The sequence below is a fragment of the Telopea speciosissima genome, chromosome 7 (assembly GCF_018873765.1).
Source record: "Telopea speciosissima isolate NSW1024214 ecotype Mountain lineage chromosome 7, Tspe_v1, whole genome shotgun sequence".
Lineage (NCBI taxonomy): Eukaryota > Viridiplantae > Streptophyta > Magnoliopsida > Proteales > Proteaceae > Telopea > Telopea speciosissima.
Window position 1 is genome coordinate 37,147,362 of NC_057922.1, and position 15,698 is coordinate 37,163,059.

General features: G+C 40.0%; 1 protein-coding gene across 1 annotated transcript; it reads right to left on the bottom strand.

Annotated features, from left to right (window-relative positions):
* Positions 1-465: 465 nt before the first annotated feature.
* LOC122666697 (universal stress protein PHOS34-like) lies at positions 466-4,245 on the bottom strand. Its single transcript, XM_043862744.1, has 4 exons — positions 4,020-4,245; positions 3,750-3,844; positions 3,243-3,364; positions 466-725 (listed from the first exon to the last, which is right to left on the bottom strand). Exons 1-4 carry the CDS (start codon positions 4,207-4,209, stop codon positions 638-640), a joined length of 495 nt encoding a protein of 164 aa, XP_043718679.1. The 5' UTR covers positions 4,210-4,245; the 3' UTR covers positions 466-637.
* Positions 4,246-15,698: the final 11,453 nt, after the last annotated feature.

Here is a 15,698-nt window from a genome sequence, read left to right on the forward strand (position 1 = left end):
CCTTTGTCACCCTGGTCCTTTTGCAGGTTACGGCACTTGAGGGACCACCGACGATTTCCTGACGCAACACCCTTTTTTTTGGGGTAATATAATTAATGTATCAACTGTTGAAAGCCCTAATAGTTTCAACAAACAATATTTAAAGAAGATGAGAAACTTATCAAAGGACCTAATATTTGCCATGGCTAATCCAAGGCATATACTATTTATCTCACTCAAAATTATCACATCATCATTCCACATGACACAATGGGACGAGCCACTTTGATTATATGTTATCATGGCGGACCATTCTGATGAGTTTCTCTCTCACACACACAAATACACACACTTTTGCACCCAATTATCCGTTCCACAGGGAAGAAGGGTGACACTTGCACCAAGTTTAAGGAGTCCACAAAGAATTTTTTTTTTTTTTTTTTAAAGAGAGGAAAAGCTGAAGTAGTACTTGTAAACAATCCTCATACACACTGTTCTTATACATATTAACAAGTCACAACTCTTTAGAGTTGCTGAACTTACACACAATATAGTCACTGAACTAGCAAATAAAGAAACAATGCCAATGATATTTAGTTAATACTTTAATGAATAGAATGGATATCCATATCACCCCTGCTGCATTTAGCTGGAGAGCTTAGTGCTTGGGCTTGGGCTTCTTCACGATCATCACAGTACAGTGAGCATGGTGAGCACAGTAGTCACTTACACTGCCCAAAACAGCCCTGCAAGACATCAAGCGATTGATTAATTTATTAATACATATGAGAATAGCGAAAAATAAAGGAATAATAGTGATGACTTGCTTTATATAAAACTATAGCATCATCAACGATCCAACTAGCAAAGTTCAAGATCACATTTTCAATTTTTTGTCAACAGAAAACATTAACCAGTGGGCAATTTCTTAGAGTCACCATGGACTTCAATTCCCTTTTTTTTTTTGGGGGTGGGGGGGTCAAATTAATCTAGAAAATGAAAAAGACGAAGAGTGTGTTGCTTAAACAGCGATAAAAAGGGTCACTGCGGGACTAGGGAGGATTATAATGTACGCAGCCTTACCTCTGCTACATAGAGAGGCTGTTTCCTGACTCAAACCCATGACCACTTGGTCACAATGGAGCAACCTTACCGTTGCACCAAGGTCCACCCTGTTCTCTCATGTTTGCAACTCTCTTCCTGCCTTCCCTAAGAAATGCTGTCATTGAGTTAGAAAATCTACTGTCCTAATGTTACAATATATCATCCTAATTTATGAAAATTTATTTTTCCTTATTGTCTATTTACCCTTCGACTTGAACAAAATTTTTGCTGCTCTGAGGTTTTTCATTCAGTCCTATTAGCAAAGACAATTTGTTAACCGTATTTCCTATTGCATGCATTTATGATTTGTCAAAAGTTTATACTATAATGAAGAAAATTTGGCCCATATGCTACATGTCCTAGGAGTATTTATATACAGAACTTCAGTTTCAAACAATATGGTTTTAATGATGGCTCTGCAGTAGCCATGAAAATCAACCTGCTAGCACCTTTCAGAGTGTTGAAAATACAGTACCAGATCTACAACGAAGAGAAAATGATTGGTTATAATTAGGGCTGTAAATGGATAGCCGAAAATCCGAATTCGATCCGCATCCGTATCCGTTTAGGGGCATCCGTATTCGATTAGAGTTATCCGGAAAAAAATTCGAATACTCCGATAAAAATCCGAATCCAAATCCGAATACTTAATTTTAAAAAATTAAGTAATAACGATCTTGAGGGTTTTTGAAGATTCAACAGGTTCTAGAATATGAGGAGAAGAGAATCATGATCTAAAACTATGGATTGAGAGTGAATTGTATCCACTAGGGGGAGGAAGGTTCGGGTTACACAAGGCAGAGGTGTAAACGGATAGTCGAAAATCCGAATTCGATCCGCATCCAAATCCGTTTAGAGATATCCGTATTCGACCAGAAAATATCCGAATCCAATTACATCCGATCCGTATCCGAGCCGAATCCGATCTGTTTACAGGCCTAGTTATAGTAGATGATTGAGGCATGACAAAAGTCAATGGGATTCTAGTTAATTTCATTCCCTATAAGATACCTATCACAGAGCAGAAGAGTTGATGAGTGCCTGACTTCATGAAATATCAACACACATTTGATATATGTACTCACAAGTCCAATGGGATATGCGAAAAACCTGCTTTGACTCGAATTAAGAAAAATCGAACACACAAGGGTGTTTGAAGGAGAGAAATCATGTCAGAGAATTGCGATGGATGAAATCCCCTGATTGTCCTCCTCGTAGAAATGGTAGGTACAAGTAATTCCCAACCTCTTAGAGTGTCAACAAAGCCTTAATGAAGCCAACACAATTACATTTGAACAAATAAAAACATCCTAAAAGGAATAAGGCAGAAAATGAACAGTTAAAGATACGACTGTTCAAAAGATCAAAGCGTCAAACAAGTGGATTTTCTTTAAATTACTCCCTCTTTTCTTAGAACACTAAACTTCTATTCTTTGGAATTCAGGGGTCTTGACTCCTGAACCCTATATAGTTTTTTAAAAAAAAAATTGGAACTTCACATACTTTGAATAAATTGTCACTGGAAGTGAAATTAAAGGAAACATGAGGAACTATTGTATTTACCACATGTAAGCTACAAAAGAATGAATTTGATGGTGAACAATCTGGTTGTCAGACGAAGGGTGGAATTTAAGTTGACACAGACCAATCCATTTGTAGGTTACTCAGTGTAGATATATCAGTTACTTCACCTTTTAGTTGGAGACCATCTATTACATATACTTATAATCAAGGAATGAGTTTCCCCCCACCCACCGAGGGGCATAAGAGGGCGGGAATGGGTATCTGGAGGGTATTTTGGAACATACTAAAACCCAAGGATGGTGGATGAACCATCCTCTATGAGTGGAAGAAAACTTTGTTGTATAATCAGTGTAGATATATCAGTTACTTCACCTTTTAGTTGGAGACAATCTATTACATATACTTATAATCAAGGAATGAGTTTCCCTCCACCCACCGAGGGGCATAAGAGGGCGGGAATGGATATCAGGAGGGTATTTTGGAACATACTAAAACCCTAGGATGGTGGATGAACCATCCTCTATGAGTGGAATAAAACTTTGTCCTATAATCAAAATAACATATTAACAGACAATGAATGAATAAAATCTTCCCCTCCCACTTATCAATTAATGGTATGAGGATCATATGCTCACCTTTTTATAGCACCATAACCATGACTGCCCACCACCAATATGGATGCATGGTGTTTCTCCACTGTCTCACAGAGAACATTCCTAGCATCTCCTTCCACCACCTCCACTATTACATCATCCACCTGCACATTGATCAAAATGTTCAGCAAAGCTTCCTGTACTGGTAAAGCGACCTGATCAAAACATTTAAACTTCAACATTTTTAATTTATTTTTTTTTCCCCAACCGAACAGCCAAATTCTACAGATAAGAGGATAATCCAACTGAAACATGTCAAATCTTATTCTTGCAGATTTCAGTTGAGAACAACAAATTTGTGGCTCAAGGCACATAGTCTGGTGAAATGGAAAATTTAGGGAACAATTGAAGAGAAACTACATGAATCGATTAATTTCGATCTATAAAGAAAGTGATCCACTACAAATCTTCAAGCCAATAATTACAAGAAGCAAATACAGAAAGCATAGGAATTTCATTACAACTATTATGAGTATAATCGATTCTTACCGATTTATTGTGGCAGATCTCCTTGGCCTTCTCTACAACTTTAGCTGCTATCCTCTTAATATCCGCCTCCACGATAGGCAAAACTTCGGCAACTCCTGCAAAAATTTTGGAAGTAAAATTAGGACTTTGGAAATACGAACTTGAGATTAATTTCTCAGTTAAGACAAATGCCAATCCTAAATCAAATTCCAAATTCCAAAATTTCAAGAAGGTAGGAAGAGCATGGATGAACAGGAACAGTAACAGTAACAGATAGGGCAGAGGTTTTACCAGCTCCAGCGATTCCAATAACCTTAACAGGAAAAGGCTTGGCGTGAACGACAACGAGCTTAAAAGGAGAATTTGAAGCGAAGGGGACAAAGAAATGATCGAGAGCCCAGTTGAGAGCGTAGAAGCTGACCTCGCTATCGTCGATACCCACCACCATTATTGATTTCTCTATCGTCGTCGTCGTCTCCATTTGAATTAAATTGAACTCTGTTTCTTTCTCTTCTGTTCTGTATTCTCTCTTCAGAGGCTTCTTATTCCTTAAAAAACAGTGCGGGAAGAATGTAGAAGCGAAGAGAAGTGGAGAATCTGATTACTTATGATGAGCATCTAAATTATTGAAATAGATTCCGCGGCTTTCTAGAATTTAATAACTTCGAAACTCTACACTCTTGTGGAACTCTACAATCCTCCACATCTTATTAAAAGGCATCAAATTAGAATAAAAAAAATATGACGTCAGTGGAATTATAAAATCTGACCTCAGCACGAGCTAAAAACGCCGTACCCAATGCATAAGGCTCCTGCGTTTGGCAGGATCTCGAGAGCATGGTTCCAAGTATCGGTATAGGAATGTTTGTATCGGGTGATCCGTATTGGTTTTGAACCTTGTCAATATCGATATCTGACCGATATTGATGCGGTTGCATGGATCGGGTCTGGTATCGGATTATAACATGGTATTGTTGGCAAAACTACGGTCCATGGGATCATTATGGTTCACCATGACAAACCAATATACTACAAAATTAGGATTTTGCACGCCCTGGGTTATCCCATGGGTGCCCCATTAAATTTTAGGGTTTCCCATGGTTGCCCATGGAAACCTTGGTGTATCCCTGTTAGGGTTTCTTCTTCCCTGTTGTGTCCCATGCAATTATAGAACGCAATAGAGATGGAGAAAAGCATCTCTAAACCATCACATTGCAAGAAGGATCCATCTCATACTCGAATGCGCAGCGAAAATAAATCGATTCGAGTTTCTTTCGCATCCCATAAATATTAAATAATTAAAATTGAAGGAATCCATTAAGAATTGCTAACCTGGTGAGCCTCAAATGTTGCTCCTCCAATAGACAATGGTTCTTCCTCCAGTGAGCGCTCCAAGTAAACAGATCTGAACCTCCAATGGTGCTACCAAGGTTCTTCAAGCCAATCCCAAATGCTCTCAAATTCTTCAGCATAGATCCAGGGTTCCACAAACCCTAACTCTTAAACATAGATGAGAGAAACTAGAAGACGAAGGAGAGAGATCACAAGAGGGAAAGAGAGCGAGAGACCAAAACGCAGGAGAGAGGGGCCCAGGCTGAAACGCAGAGCACTGTGTGCCCCCTCTGCGTTTTGGTCCCCTTTTATAGAGGCAGGGTTTAATTAAAAACCCTGATGGATTACACTAATCCCAATGAGAGTCTCTCTCTCTCTCTCTCTCTCTCTCTCTCTCTCTCTTTCTCTCTCAGTTCGGTAGTTCTGTTTAAACTCAGAGTGCTTCTAAAAGGTGAAGAAGCAGAATCTAATAGGGAAAGTATTAATTAGTTGCTTTATTTAATATTTATGGATAATTATAATTAGCACCATATCCATTAACTAAATAAAGAACCAATCCAAATAGCAAATTCCAAATAACTTCCTATATGATAACAAATTATCATATACAATCCTCCCACTAATCAACACCATCATTATGGAATCTAGGCCATAGTACATGTCCATATAAGAGCGTCTGTGCATCTGATTGGATCCCGCAAAACTCGACAAAACACTTTGTTCAAAATAATCATAAATAATCTATCATTTTGTGTAAAATAGATTTTTGCAAAACCATTTCCAAAACGGCACTGGATCCAGATTTTGATCCGACCATACACAGACAGTCTCAATCTTGGTGTTCTCCAATCAGACAGTGGTGACCATGTTGGATAACTCCTTCACTCACAAAGTGTTCACGCATTTCCAGAACACTGGCTTTGGCTCGCTTAAGTCTCAGTCATTGATGAACCAAAGAATGCGATCACACTTTGCAGTGATAGGGTTCCCTCAGGCATAGGGTGTCGGTGACACATGTCTATCCCTTCCTACATCTGGCAGTAATACATGAGGGAATCAACATAGTAGATTCTTCGCCAATGCACACATCAAACATGTGAGCACTCGCATTCGTATCCTGACATCACATGTCTAGGCATACCCAATGTGACGATCATATGATAAGGGTGCCCAGCCCAAACCCTAGTCGTGATTACCATTTTAAGTAAAACTTACAGACACATAATGCTCAAAAAGTTTATATCGCATGTGACAATATTAAACTAAAATGTATAAAAGTTCAATACAAAGGTGAACCGGGTTGAACTGGACCGAATCGGGTTTATTGGACACACACTTGTCCAACAATCTCCCACTTGTACATCAAAACCAATTCCCCTTACATTTTAAACCCATGCCCTCCATGTGTTTCTCAAACACTCCTAGAGACAAACCCTTTGTCATGGCATTAGACACATTTTAAGTTGTGTCCACTTTGGAGATACTCACGTCGCCCTGCTGGATAATCTCTCTGATGAGGTGATACTTCCGCTGCACGTGTTTTTTTCCTCTGATGAGCCCTAGGCTCCTTAGCTTGTGCAATGGCTCCTCTGTTGTCACATAATAGGGGAATGGGGCCCTTGACAAGGTCAAGAACTGCCTCCAAATCTGATAGGAATTTCCTCAGCCAAACACCTTCCTTTGCTGCATCACAAGCTACAAGGTATTCTGCTTCGATAGTGGAATCGGCTGTAGACTTCTGTTTCACACTCCGCCACACAATGGCACCTCCACCAATTAGATATACCATCCCGGACGTGGATTTTCTATCATCCTTGTCATTTTGGAAATCCGAGTCTGTGTATCCCAAAATTGACAACTGATCAGATCCAAAAACCAAAAAATATTCCTTAGTCCTTCTCAGGTACTTAAGGATATTCTTGACAGTACTCCAATGCTCACGTCCAGGGTTAGATTGATAATGACTTACCATACCTACTGCATAGCAAATGTCTGGCCTCGTACACAACATAACGTACATAAGACTCCCTACTGCTGAGGCATAGGGAATCCTCTTCATCTATTTAATGTCCGTCTGAGACTGAGGACATTGAAATTTGGAAAGACTGACTCCATGTCGGAAGGGAACACTTCCCCTCTTGGAGTTCTCCATGCTAAATTTGGCTAGGACTTTGTCTATATAGGTAGCCTGTGACAAGCCTAGCATCCTTTTCTGGCGATCTCTCACAAGTTTGATCCCAAGGATATAGCTAGCTTCACCAAGGTCTTTCATCGAAAATATTGTGGATAACCACTGTTTTACTGATGAAAGAAAAACCACATCGTTACCAATCAACAATATGTCATCTACAGATATAACAAGAAAACATACTGCCCTCCCACTGATCTTTTTGTCAACGCATGGTTCATCCATGTTTTCATCAAAACCAAATGAATTAATTGATTGATCAAACCTGATGTTCCAGCTCCTGGAAGCCTGCTTCAGCCCATAAATGGACCTCTACAATTTGCACACCTTTCTTTCTTCCTCCAAGGAAGAGAACCCCTCTGGCTATTCCATGTAGATTTTCTCTTGAAGGAACCCATTTAGAAATGCAGTCTGTACATCCATGTGACAGATCTCATAATCAAAGTGTGCAGCGATAGCCTATAAAATCCTGATGGATTTCATCATCGCCACTGGTGAAAAGGTTTCCTCATAGTCTATACCCTCTTTCTGGCTATAGCCCTTTGCCACTAGTCTCGCTTTGAATCTTTCGACCTTTCCATCTGCACCCTTCTTCCTCTTGAAGATCAATTTGCATCTAATCGGCTTAACGTCAAGTGGTGGATCGACTAGAGTCCAGACCTTGTTGGAATGCAACGAATCGATTTCAGAGCGCATTGCCTCCAGCCACCTGGTGGCATCAACATCCTTTAGAGCCTTAGAGTATGTCATCGGATCATCATTCGATTCAACCGATACCATGTGAAACTCTTCCACTGTTTCCTCTTCGGTTAGAAGAGTAAGCCTGGTGGGTGGTCTAATAGTTCTCCCACTACATCGAGATTCTTCAGGTGTTGGTATTTCAGCCGGTATGTCAATTGGTTTCACTTCTGGAAGTAACGTTTCTGAGCTATCTAATAGCTCTTTAATGACAACTAGTTCAGACCTCCGGGTCATCATTTCTTCCTCTAGAAATGTGACATGTTTACTTACAATGACCTTTTGCTCAACCAGGTTATAGAAATAATAGCCTATCGTGTCTTTAGGGTAGCCTAAGAAATAGCATCCCGAAGTCCTGGATTCCAGCTTGTTTGTCTGTTGCTTTCGCACATGTGCTATGCAATCCCATACCCTAAGGTGTTGAACATTGGGCTTGCGCCCTTTCCACAACTCAAAGGGTGTCTTGGCTACAGACTTGGATGAAACCCTATTCAAGATATAAATTGCCGTCTCTAAAGCGTACCCCCAAAAAGAGAGAGGCAGCTCATTATAAGTGAGCATTGTCCGGACCATATCCAATAAGGTCTGATTGCATCGTTCAGTTACACCATTTTGTTATGTGCCTGGATTAGTTAGTTGGCTAACTATCTCTTGTGATATGAGATATTCTTTAAATTCACCTGATAGATACTCCCCTCCATGATCTAATCGTTAGGACTTGCCGTGTTTATTGAGCTGTCTTTCGACCTCGGCTTGGGATTCTTTGAATTTATCAAAGGCATCCGATTTTCTACGCATCAAGTATATGTAACCATATCTAGAGTAATCATCGGTGAATGTGATAAAGTACTCATACCCATACTTTGCTTGTATGTTTATGGGTCCACACACGTCAGTATGTATCAACTCCAACAGATTTGTGGCTCTAGCACCTTTATTGTTAAAGGGTTTCTTGGTCATTTTACCCTGAAGGCATGACTCACAAGTGGAGAATGGTTCCACCCTCAGATGCTCTAAGGGCCCATCCCTCACCAATCTACTGATTCGGTCCAAGTTAATGTGACCGAATCTTAGATGTCACAGGTATGTTGAGTTCACTAGAGCTGCTTTCTGTTTCAAATCAACATTTGAAACAACATTTGTTTTAATAGGGCAATCTAGAAAATACAACCACTTTGCATATATCCAGATACCCCAAAGAAATTATTAAAATAAATAATTAACTTAGAATTAAAGGAGAAACTATACCCGTCCAAAACAAGTTTTGAAACTGAAATAATCTTTCTCTTAAAAGAGGGTACATAACAGCAATCCTTTAAAACTAAACTAGTAGAATTAAAATTCAAAACAAAAATTCCCACAGCCATCGCCATGATTTCAGCTTCAGTGCCCATCTAAAGATGCACCTCATTTCTTTCCAGGTTTCTTATATCCTTGAACCCCTACAAATCATTGCAAATGTGAACTGTGAAACCACTATCCACCAACTAAGAATTGGTCGGTTCAAAAGACAAATTAGACTCATAAAGAACGTGAACATCACATGTACCTTCTTTAGCAACCTCTATTTCATCCGGCTTCTTGTCTTTCAAAGTCGCCAGGTAAGCACGACAGTTCCTTTTCCAGTGACCCTCCTTCTTGCAATAAAAGCACTTGCCTTTGCCTTTATTGCCAGAATTCGCACCCTTGGTTTTCAGGGTCTTACCCTTACTCCCTTTTTTCTTCTTCTTCCTATTTGAAGAAGGCTTTGCCTCAGTTGTATTGACCTCAGCCTTGTCCTTTTTCAAGGATGCTTCCGCCTCTACTAGTGCGTTAGCAAGTTCGGTGAGCTCCATCTGCTTGTCAAACATCTTGTAGGACATCTTAAAGATTGCATAGGCAGGGGTGAGTGACGCTAAGATTACAGTGGTCTTGTATTGCAGGCTGAAATTAGTCCCCATGGATTCCAGTTTTTCAAATAGATTGATCATTTTCATTACATGATCCATTACTGGAGTCCCCTGGGACATCTTGGTGTTATGGATTTGACTCACCACATCAGAATGGGCATGTGTCAACTGCCTGTTGAACAATTCAACAAGCTTATCCATCTTACCCCCAGTAGTGCGTATATCATTGATCGAGTCCAGAACTGACTTTTCCAAAGATCCTAGGATATAATGTGATGCCTTGGAATCCCTCATGAGGAAATCCTACATCTCTTCATTTGCCACAAAATCATTTGGGTCTGGTTAAGGAGGAACTTGTTCATTTAGAACTGTGTACAGTCCTTCAGCAGTCAGAAGCAACTTAATGCTTCGGTACCAATCGACATAGTTTGTATTATTAAGTTTATATTCACTAATGAGTGTCAAAAGATTGGAATTAACGGCAGCCATTGTATAATAATCTACACATGCACAAGTAAAAACCACATGCTAATTAACAACCATTGAAAAAGAATTGAACACACATACATTAATGGTCTTTCATGATTTGGGTTTCTCTCATAACCCAAAAGATGAATTGGACACCTACAACCCTTGCATGCATAACTTACACTGTCGGGAGTCATTATACATACCGTAGTAGTGTGGACTAAGCTGTCTGCCTCATGGGCTTCCAATATTTTCGGCCATCTGGGTGTCATTTCCAAACCCTGTCGACTGATATACACCCAAGTTGTGTACTTACCTATTGCATTAGTTAGAATCATGGAATCATGAAAGATGACCCACTGTCGCAGTGCCCTCTCACTATCTATACCCTAACATATCTAGATAGAGGTAAATATAGATAAATGTGTGACAGAGGTCCTGGCAATGTCCTGTCGGATTATGCGGGGTCATGTCACACATTTTCTACATTTATCTTCACTAGGAGGCCATGGACATGTCTACCGATTAAGATTAGTCCATATCATACATGTATTATGAATAAAGAGGGATTAATCAACTCTCACATATCATGGACAGATTTAAACAATCATAATTAATCAACATTAATTAAAAGTGATTATGCGATGGTGACATTTTTATTAGAAGCAATTAAAGAACCCTCCCAATAAAAATAAACTAATAACTTGGGTGCATCAACTATGCCATGGATGCCACGCTTCGATCATCTCCTCCGCCCGAACACATCTTCAAAGTAAGTGATTTGCATCTCCATAAGCTTTTAGCTCCACAGGTGGATCACCATCAACATGCCCTGGGAGTCCTAGCTCCTCTAAAATTACAATGTAAACCTAGAAAAAATTCTATACATTTTCCTTCCATAATAAAGAAACATGGAGAAACCAACCTACCATTTGGGCTGCCCATGGGGTGGAGTACATTTGTTTATAAAAAAGATAAGGGGAGAGAGAGAAAGAGAGAGAAGCACCACATCCACCCATAACCCCATGTATCACATACGTAAACAATCCATCCATTTTATTAGATTGTCATTCCCATAATCACATCATAACATAATTTCATGCATGGGCATTAAAGCAAGTAAACCAAAATTAACATGGATTTCTTCAATTATTGAGCCACCACATCACATGTGATAACATGCATCCAAGCCCATAAAATTAAAATCACAATTTTAATTGCAAGTGGGTGGAGGGGGGAATCCCTTCACCCATCTTCATCCTTCAAAAAATAAAACAAATATATAAAAATCTGTTTTGAAAAATACCCTTTTTTTAATTTTTTTTTTTTATTAAAAACAGGAGGGGATTCAAGGGGAGTGCATGCAACCCATTAGGGCAGATCACAGACACTCTCTACGCAGCCCACAGATCCAAGGCCCACAGGCAGCAGCCATGGCTGCCCCACAAACTACTGCCCACGGACAGTAGCCTACAGGCTGCAGCCCACAAACTTGCTGCCCACATGCAGCAACCCAAGTAGGGCTTGCGCACATAGGCAGGAAAAGGGGGACGGTGTGCGTAGAGGCTTGGCAGCGTGCATCCCCCCCCCAATATACAATCATGATTAAAAATTTTAAATTAAAAGTTAATAATCACACCCTATTTAGATACATGTTTCAATAATAGGAATGAACATATAAAATCAAATCCATCATCACATGGGCAAGTTGTTACACTAATAACCTTGTAACTACCCATGTGCACATGGGAAGGTTGCTACAACAACCATAATATAACCACCCATGTGCCAACTTGTATCCCACTCATGATAATTATATTATCCATTAATTATCTAACATTCATGGGTGGGAAAGGTGGCTCTGATACCACACTGTAGGCAAAACTACGGTCCATGGGATCATTATGGTTCACCATGGCAAACTAATATACTACAAAATTAGGATTTTGCACTCCCTGGGTTATCCCATGGTGTCCCATGGGCGCCCCATTAAATTTTAGGGTTTCCCATAGTTGCCCATGGGAACCTTGGTGCATCTCTGTTAGGATTTCTCCTTCCCTATTAGTTATTAAAGAGTTATTTGATAGCTCAGATACTTCACTTCCAGAAGTGAAACCAATTGACATACCCGCTGAAATACCAACACCTCAAGAACCTTGACGGAGTGGGAGGTCTATTAGACCACCCAACAGACTTACTCTTCTAACGGAAGAGGAAATAGTGGAAGAGTTTCACTTGGTGTCGGTTGAATCGGATGATGATCCGATAACATACTCTGAGGCTCTTAAGGATGTTGATGCCACTAGGTGGCTGGAGGTAATGCGCTGTGAAATCGATTCAATGGATTCCAACAAGGTTTGGACTCTAGTTGATCCACCACTTGACGTTAAGCCTATTGGATGCAAATGGACCTTCAAGAGAAAGAAGGGCGCAGATGAAAAGGTCAAAAGATTCAAAGCGAGACTGGTTGCAAAGGGCTATACCCAGAAAGAGGGTATAGACTATGAGGAAACCTTTTTACTAGTGGCGATGATGAAGTCCATCAGGATTTTATTGGCTATCGCTGCACACTTTGATTATGAGATCTGGCAGATAGATGTGCAAACTGCTTTTCTGAATGGGTTTCTTCAAGAAGAAATCTACATGCAACAGCCAGAGGGGTTCTCTTCCTTGGAGGAAGAAAGAAAAGTGTGCAAATTGCAGAGGTCCATTTATGGACTGAAGCAGGCTTCCAGAAGCTGGAACATCAGGTTTGATCAATCAATCAAATCGTTTGGTTTTGATCAAAAGATGGATGAACCATGCGTTTACAAGAAGATTAGTGGGAGGGCAGTATGTTTTCTTGTTTTATACGTAGATGACATATTACTGATGGGTAATGATGTAAGATTCCTTTCATCAGTGAAACAGTGGTTATCCACAACGTTTTCAATGAAAGACCTTGGTGAAGCTAGCTATATCCTTGGGATCAAACTTGTGAGAGATCGCCAGAAAAAGATGCTAAGCTTGTTATAGGCTACTTATATAGACAAAGTCTTGGCCAGATTTAGCATGAAGAACTCCAAACGGGGAAGTATCCCTTTTCGACAAGGAGTCAGACTTTCTAGATCTCAATGTCCTCAGTCTCAGGTAGACATTGAAGAGATGAAGAAGATTCCCTATGCCTCAGCAGTAGGGAGTCTTATGTACGCTATGTTGTATACGAGGCCAGACATTTGCTATGCAGTAGGTATGGTAAGTAGTTACCAATCTAACCCTGGACGGGAGCGTTGGAGTGCTGTCAAGAATATCCTCAAGTACCTGAGAAGAACTAAAGAATATTTCTTGGTTTTTGGATCTGATCAGTTGTCAGTTTTAGGTTACACAAACTCGGATTTCCAAATTAACAAAGATGACAGAAAATCCACGTCTGGGATGGTATATCTAATGGGTGGAGGTGCCATTGTGTGGCGGAGTGCAAAACAGAAATCTACAACTGATTTTCATTACCAAAGCAGAATACCTTGCAGTTTGCGATGCAGCAAAAGAAGGTGTTTGGCTAAGGAAATTCCTATCAGATTTTGAGGTTGTCCCTGACCTTGTCAAGGGCCCTATTTCCCTATTATGTGACAACAGAGGGGCCATTGCACAAGCTAAGGAGCCCAGGGCTCATCAAAGGAACAAACACGTGCAACGGAAGTATCACCTCATCAAAGAGATTATCCAGCAGGGCGACGTGAGTATCTCCAAAGTGGACACAACTGAAAATGTGTCTGATGCCATGACAAAGGGTTTGTCTCCTGGAGTGTTTGAGAAACACATGGAGGGCATGGGTTTGAAATATATGGGAAATTGACTTTGATGTACAAGTGGGAGATTGTTAGACTTGTGTGTCCATCAAACCCGGTTCGGTCCGGTTCAATCCTGTTTTACTTTGTATTGAATTTTTATACATTTTGGTTTAATATTATCACATGCGATATAAACTTTTTGAGCATTATGTGTCTGTAAGTTTTACTTAAAATGGTAGTCACGACTAGGGTTTGGGATGGGTACCCTTATCACAAAGTCGTCGCATTGGGTATGCCTAGACATGTGATGTCAGGGTACGAATGCGAGTACTCACATGATTGATATGTGCATTGGCGAAGAATCTACTTTGTCGATTCCCTCATGTATTATTGCCAGATGTAAGAAGGGATAGACATGTGTCACCAACACCATTTGCCTGAGGGAACCCTGTCACTGCAAAGTGTGATCGCATTCTTTGGTTCATCAATGACTGAAACTCAAGTGAGTCAAAGCCGATGCTCTGGGAATGCGTGAACACTTTGTGAGTGAAGGAGTTACTCAACATGGTCACCACTGCCCGATTGGGGAACACCAAGATTGAGATTGTCCGTGTATGGTCTGATCGGAATCTGGATCCAGTGCCGTTTTGAAAATGGTTTTTGCAAAATATATTTTATATAAAATAATAGATTATAAATGATTATTTGAATAAAGTGTTTTATCGAGTTTTGCTGGACCCGATCAGATCCACAGACACTCTCATATGGACATTTACTATAGAATGGGGTTTGGCGATACAAGTGTACATGCCCTAGATTCCATAATGATGGTGTTGATTAGTGGGGGGATTGTACATGATAATTATCATGTAGGGAGTTATTTAAAATTTTCTATATTAATTGGTTCTTTATTTAATTAATGGATATGGTGCTAAATGTAATTATCCATAAATTTAAATAAAGTAACTAATTAAATCATTCCCTATTAGATTCTGCTTCTTCACCTTGTAGAAGTACTTTGAGTTTAAATAGAACTGCCAAACAAAGAGAGAGAGAGAGAGAGTCAGACTCTCACAGGGATTTATCTAAATTCATCTAGGGATTTCATTAAATCCCATTATTATAAATAGGACCAAAAAGCAGAGGGGGAGCAGGCTTCCACGTTTTTTGGCTCCCCCTCCCTCTTGGATGCGTTTTGGTCCATCTCTCCCTCTTGTGATCTCTTCTTCTTCTTCTTCTTCTTCTTCTTGCTTCTCTCTTCTGTGATTGAGAGTTAAGGTTTTAGAAACTCAAATCTGTGCTTGAAGAATTGAAGAACATCTGGGATTGGCCTGAAGAACCTTGGCTGCACCATTGGAGGTTCAAATTTGTTTACTTGGAGTGCTCATTGGAGGAAGAACCACTGTCTATTGGAGGAGCAACACTTGAGGCTCATCAGGTTAGCAGTTCTTTATGGATTCCTCTTGATTTTAATTATTGATTATTTATGGGATGCGAAAGAAACCCGAATCGATTTGTTTCTGCTGCGCATTCGAGTATGGGATGGATCCCTCTTTCCATGTGATGAATTAGAGATTATTTTCTC

Excerpts from the sequence above, each read along its gene's own strand:
- LOC122666697 (XM_043862744.1), bottom strand. The coding sequence starts at position 4,209 with ATGGAGACGACGACGACGATAGAGAAATCAATAATGGTGGTGGGTATC. Across the intron at positions 3,365-3,749 it reads AGATCTGCCACAATAAATCG|GTGGATGATGTAATAGTGGA; the intron begins GTAAGAATCGAT and ends ATCAATGTGCAG. Across the intron at positions 726-3,242 it reads GGTTATGGTGCTATAAAAAG|GGCTGTTTTGGGCAGTGTAA; the intron begins GTGAGCATATGA and ends GATGTCTTGCAG.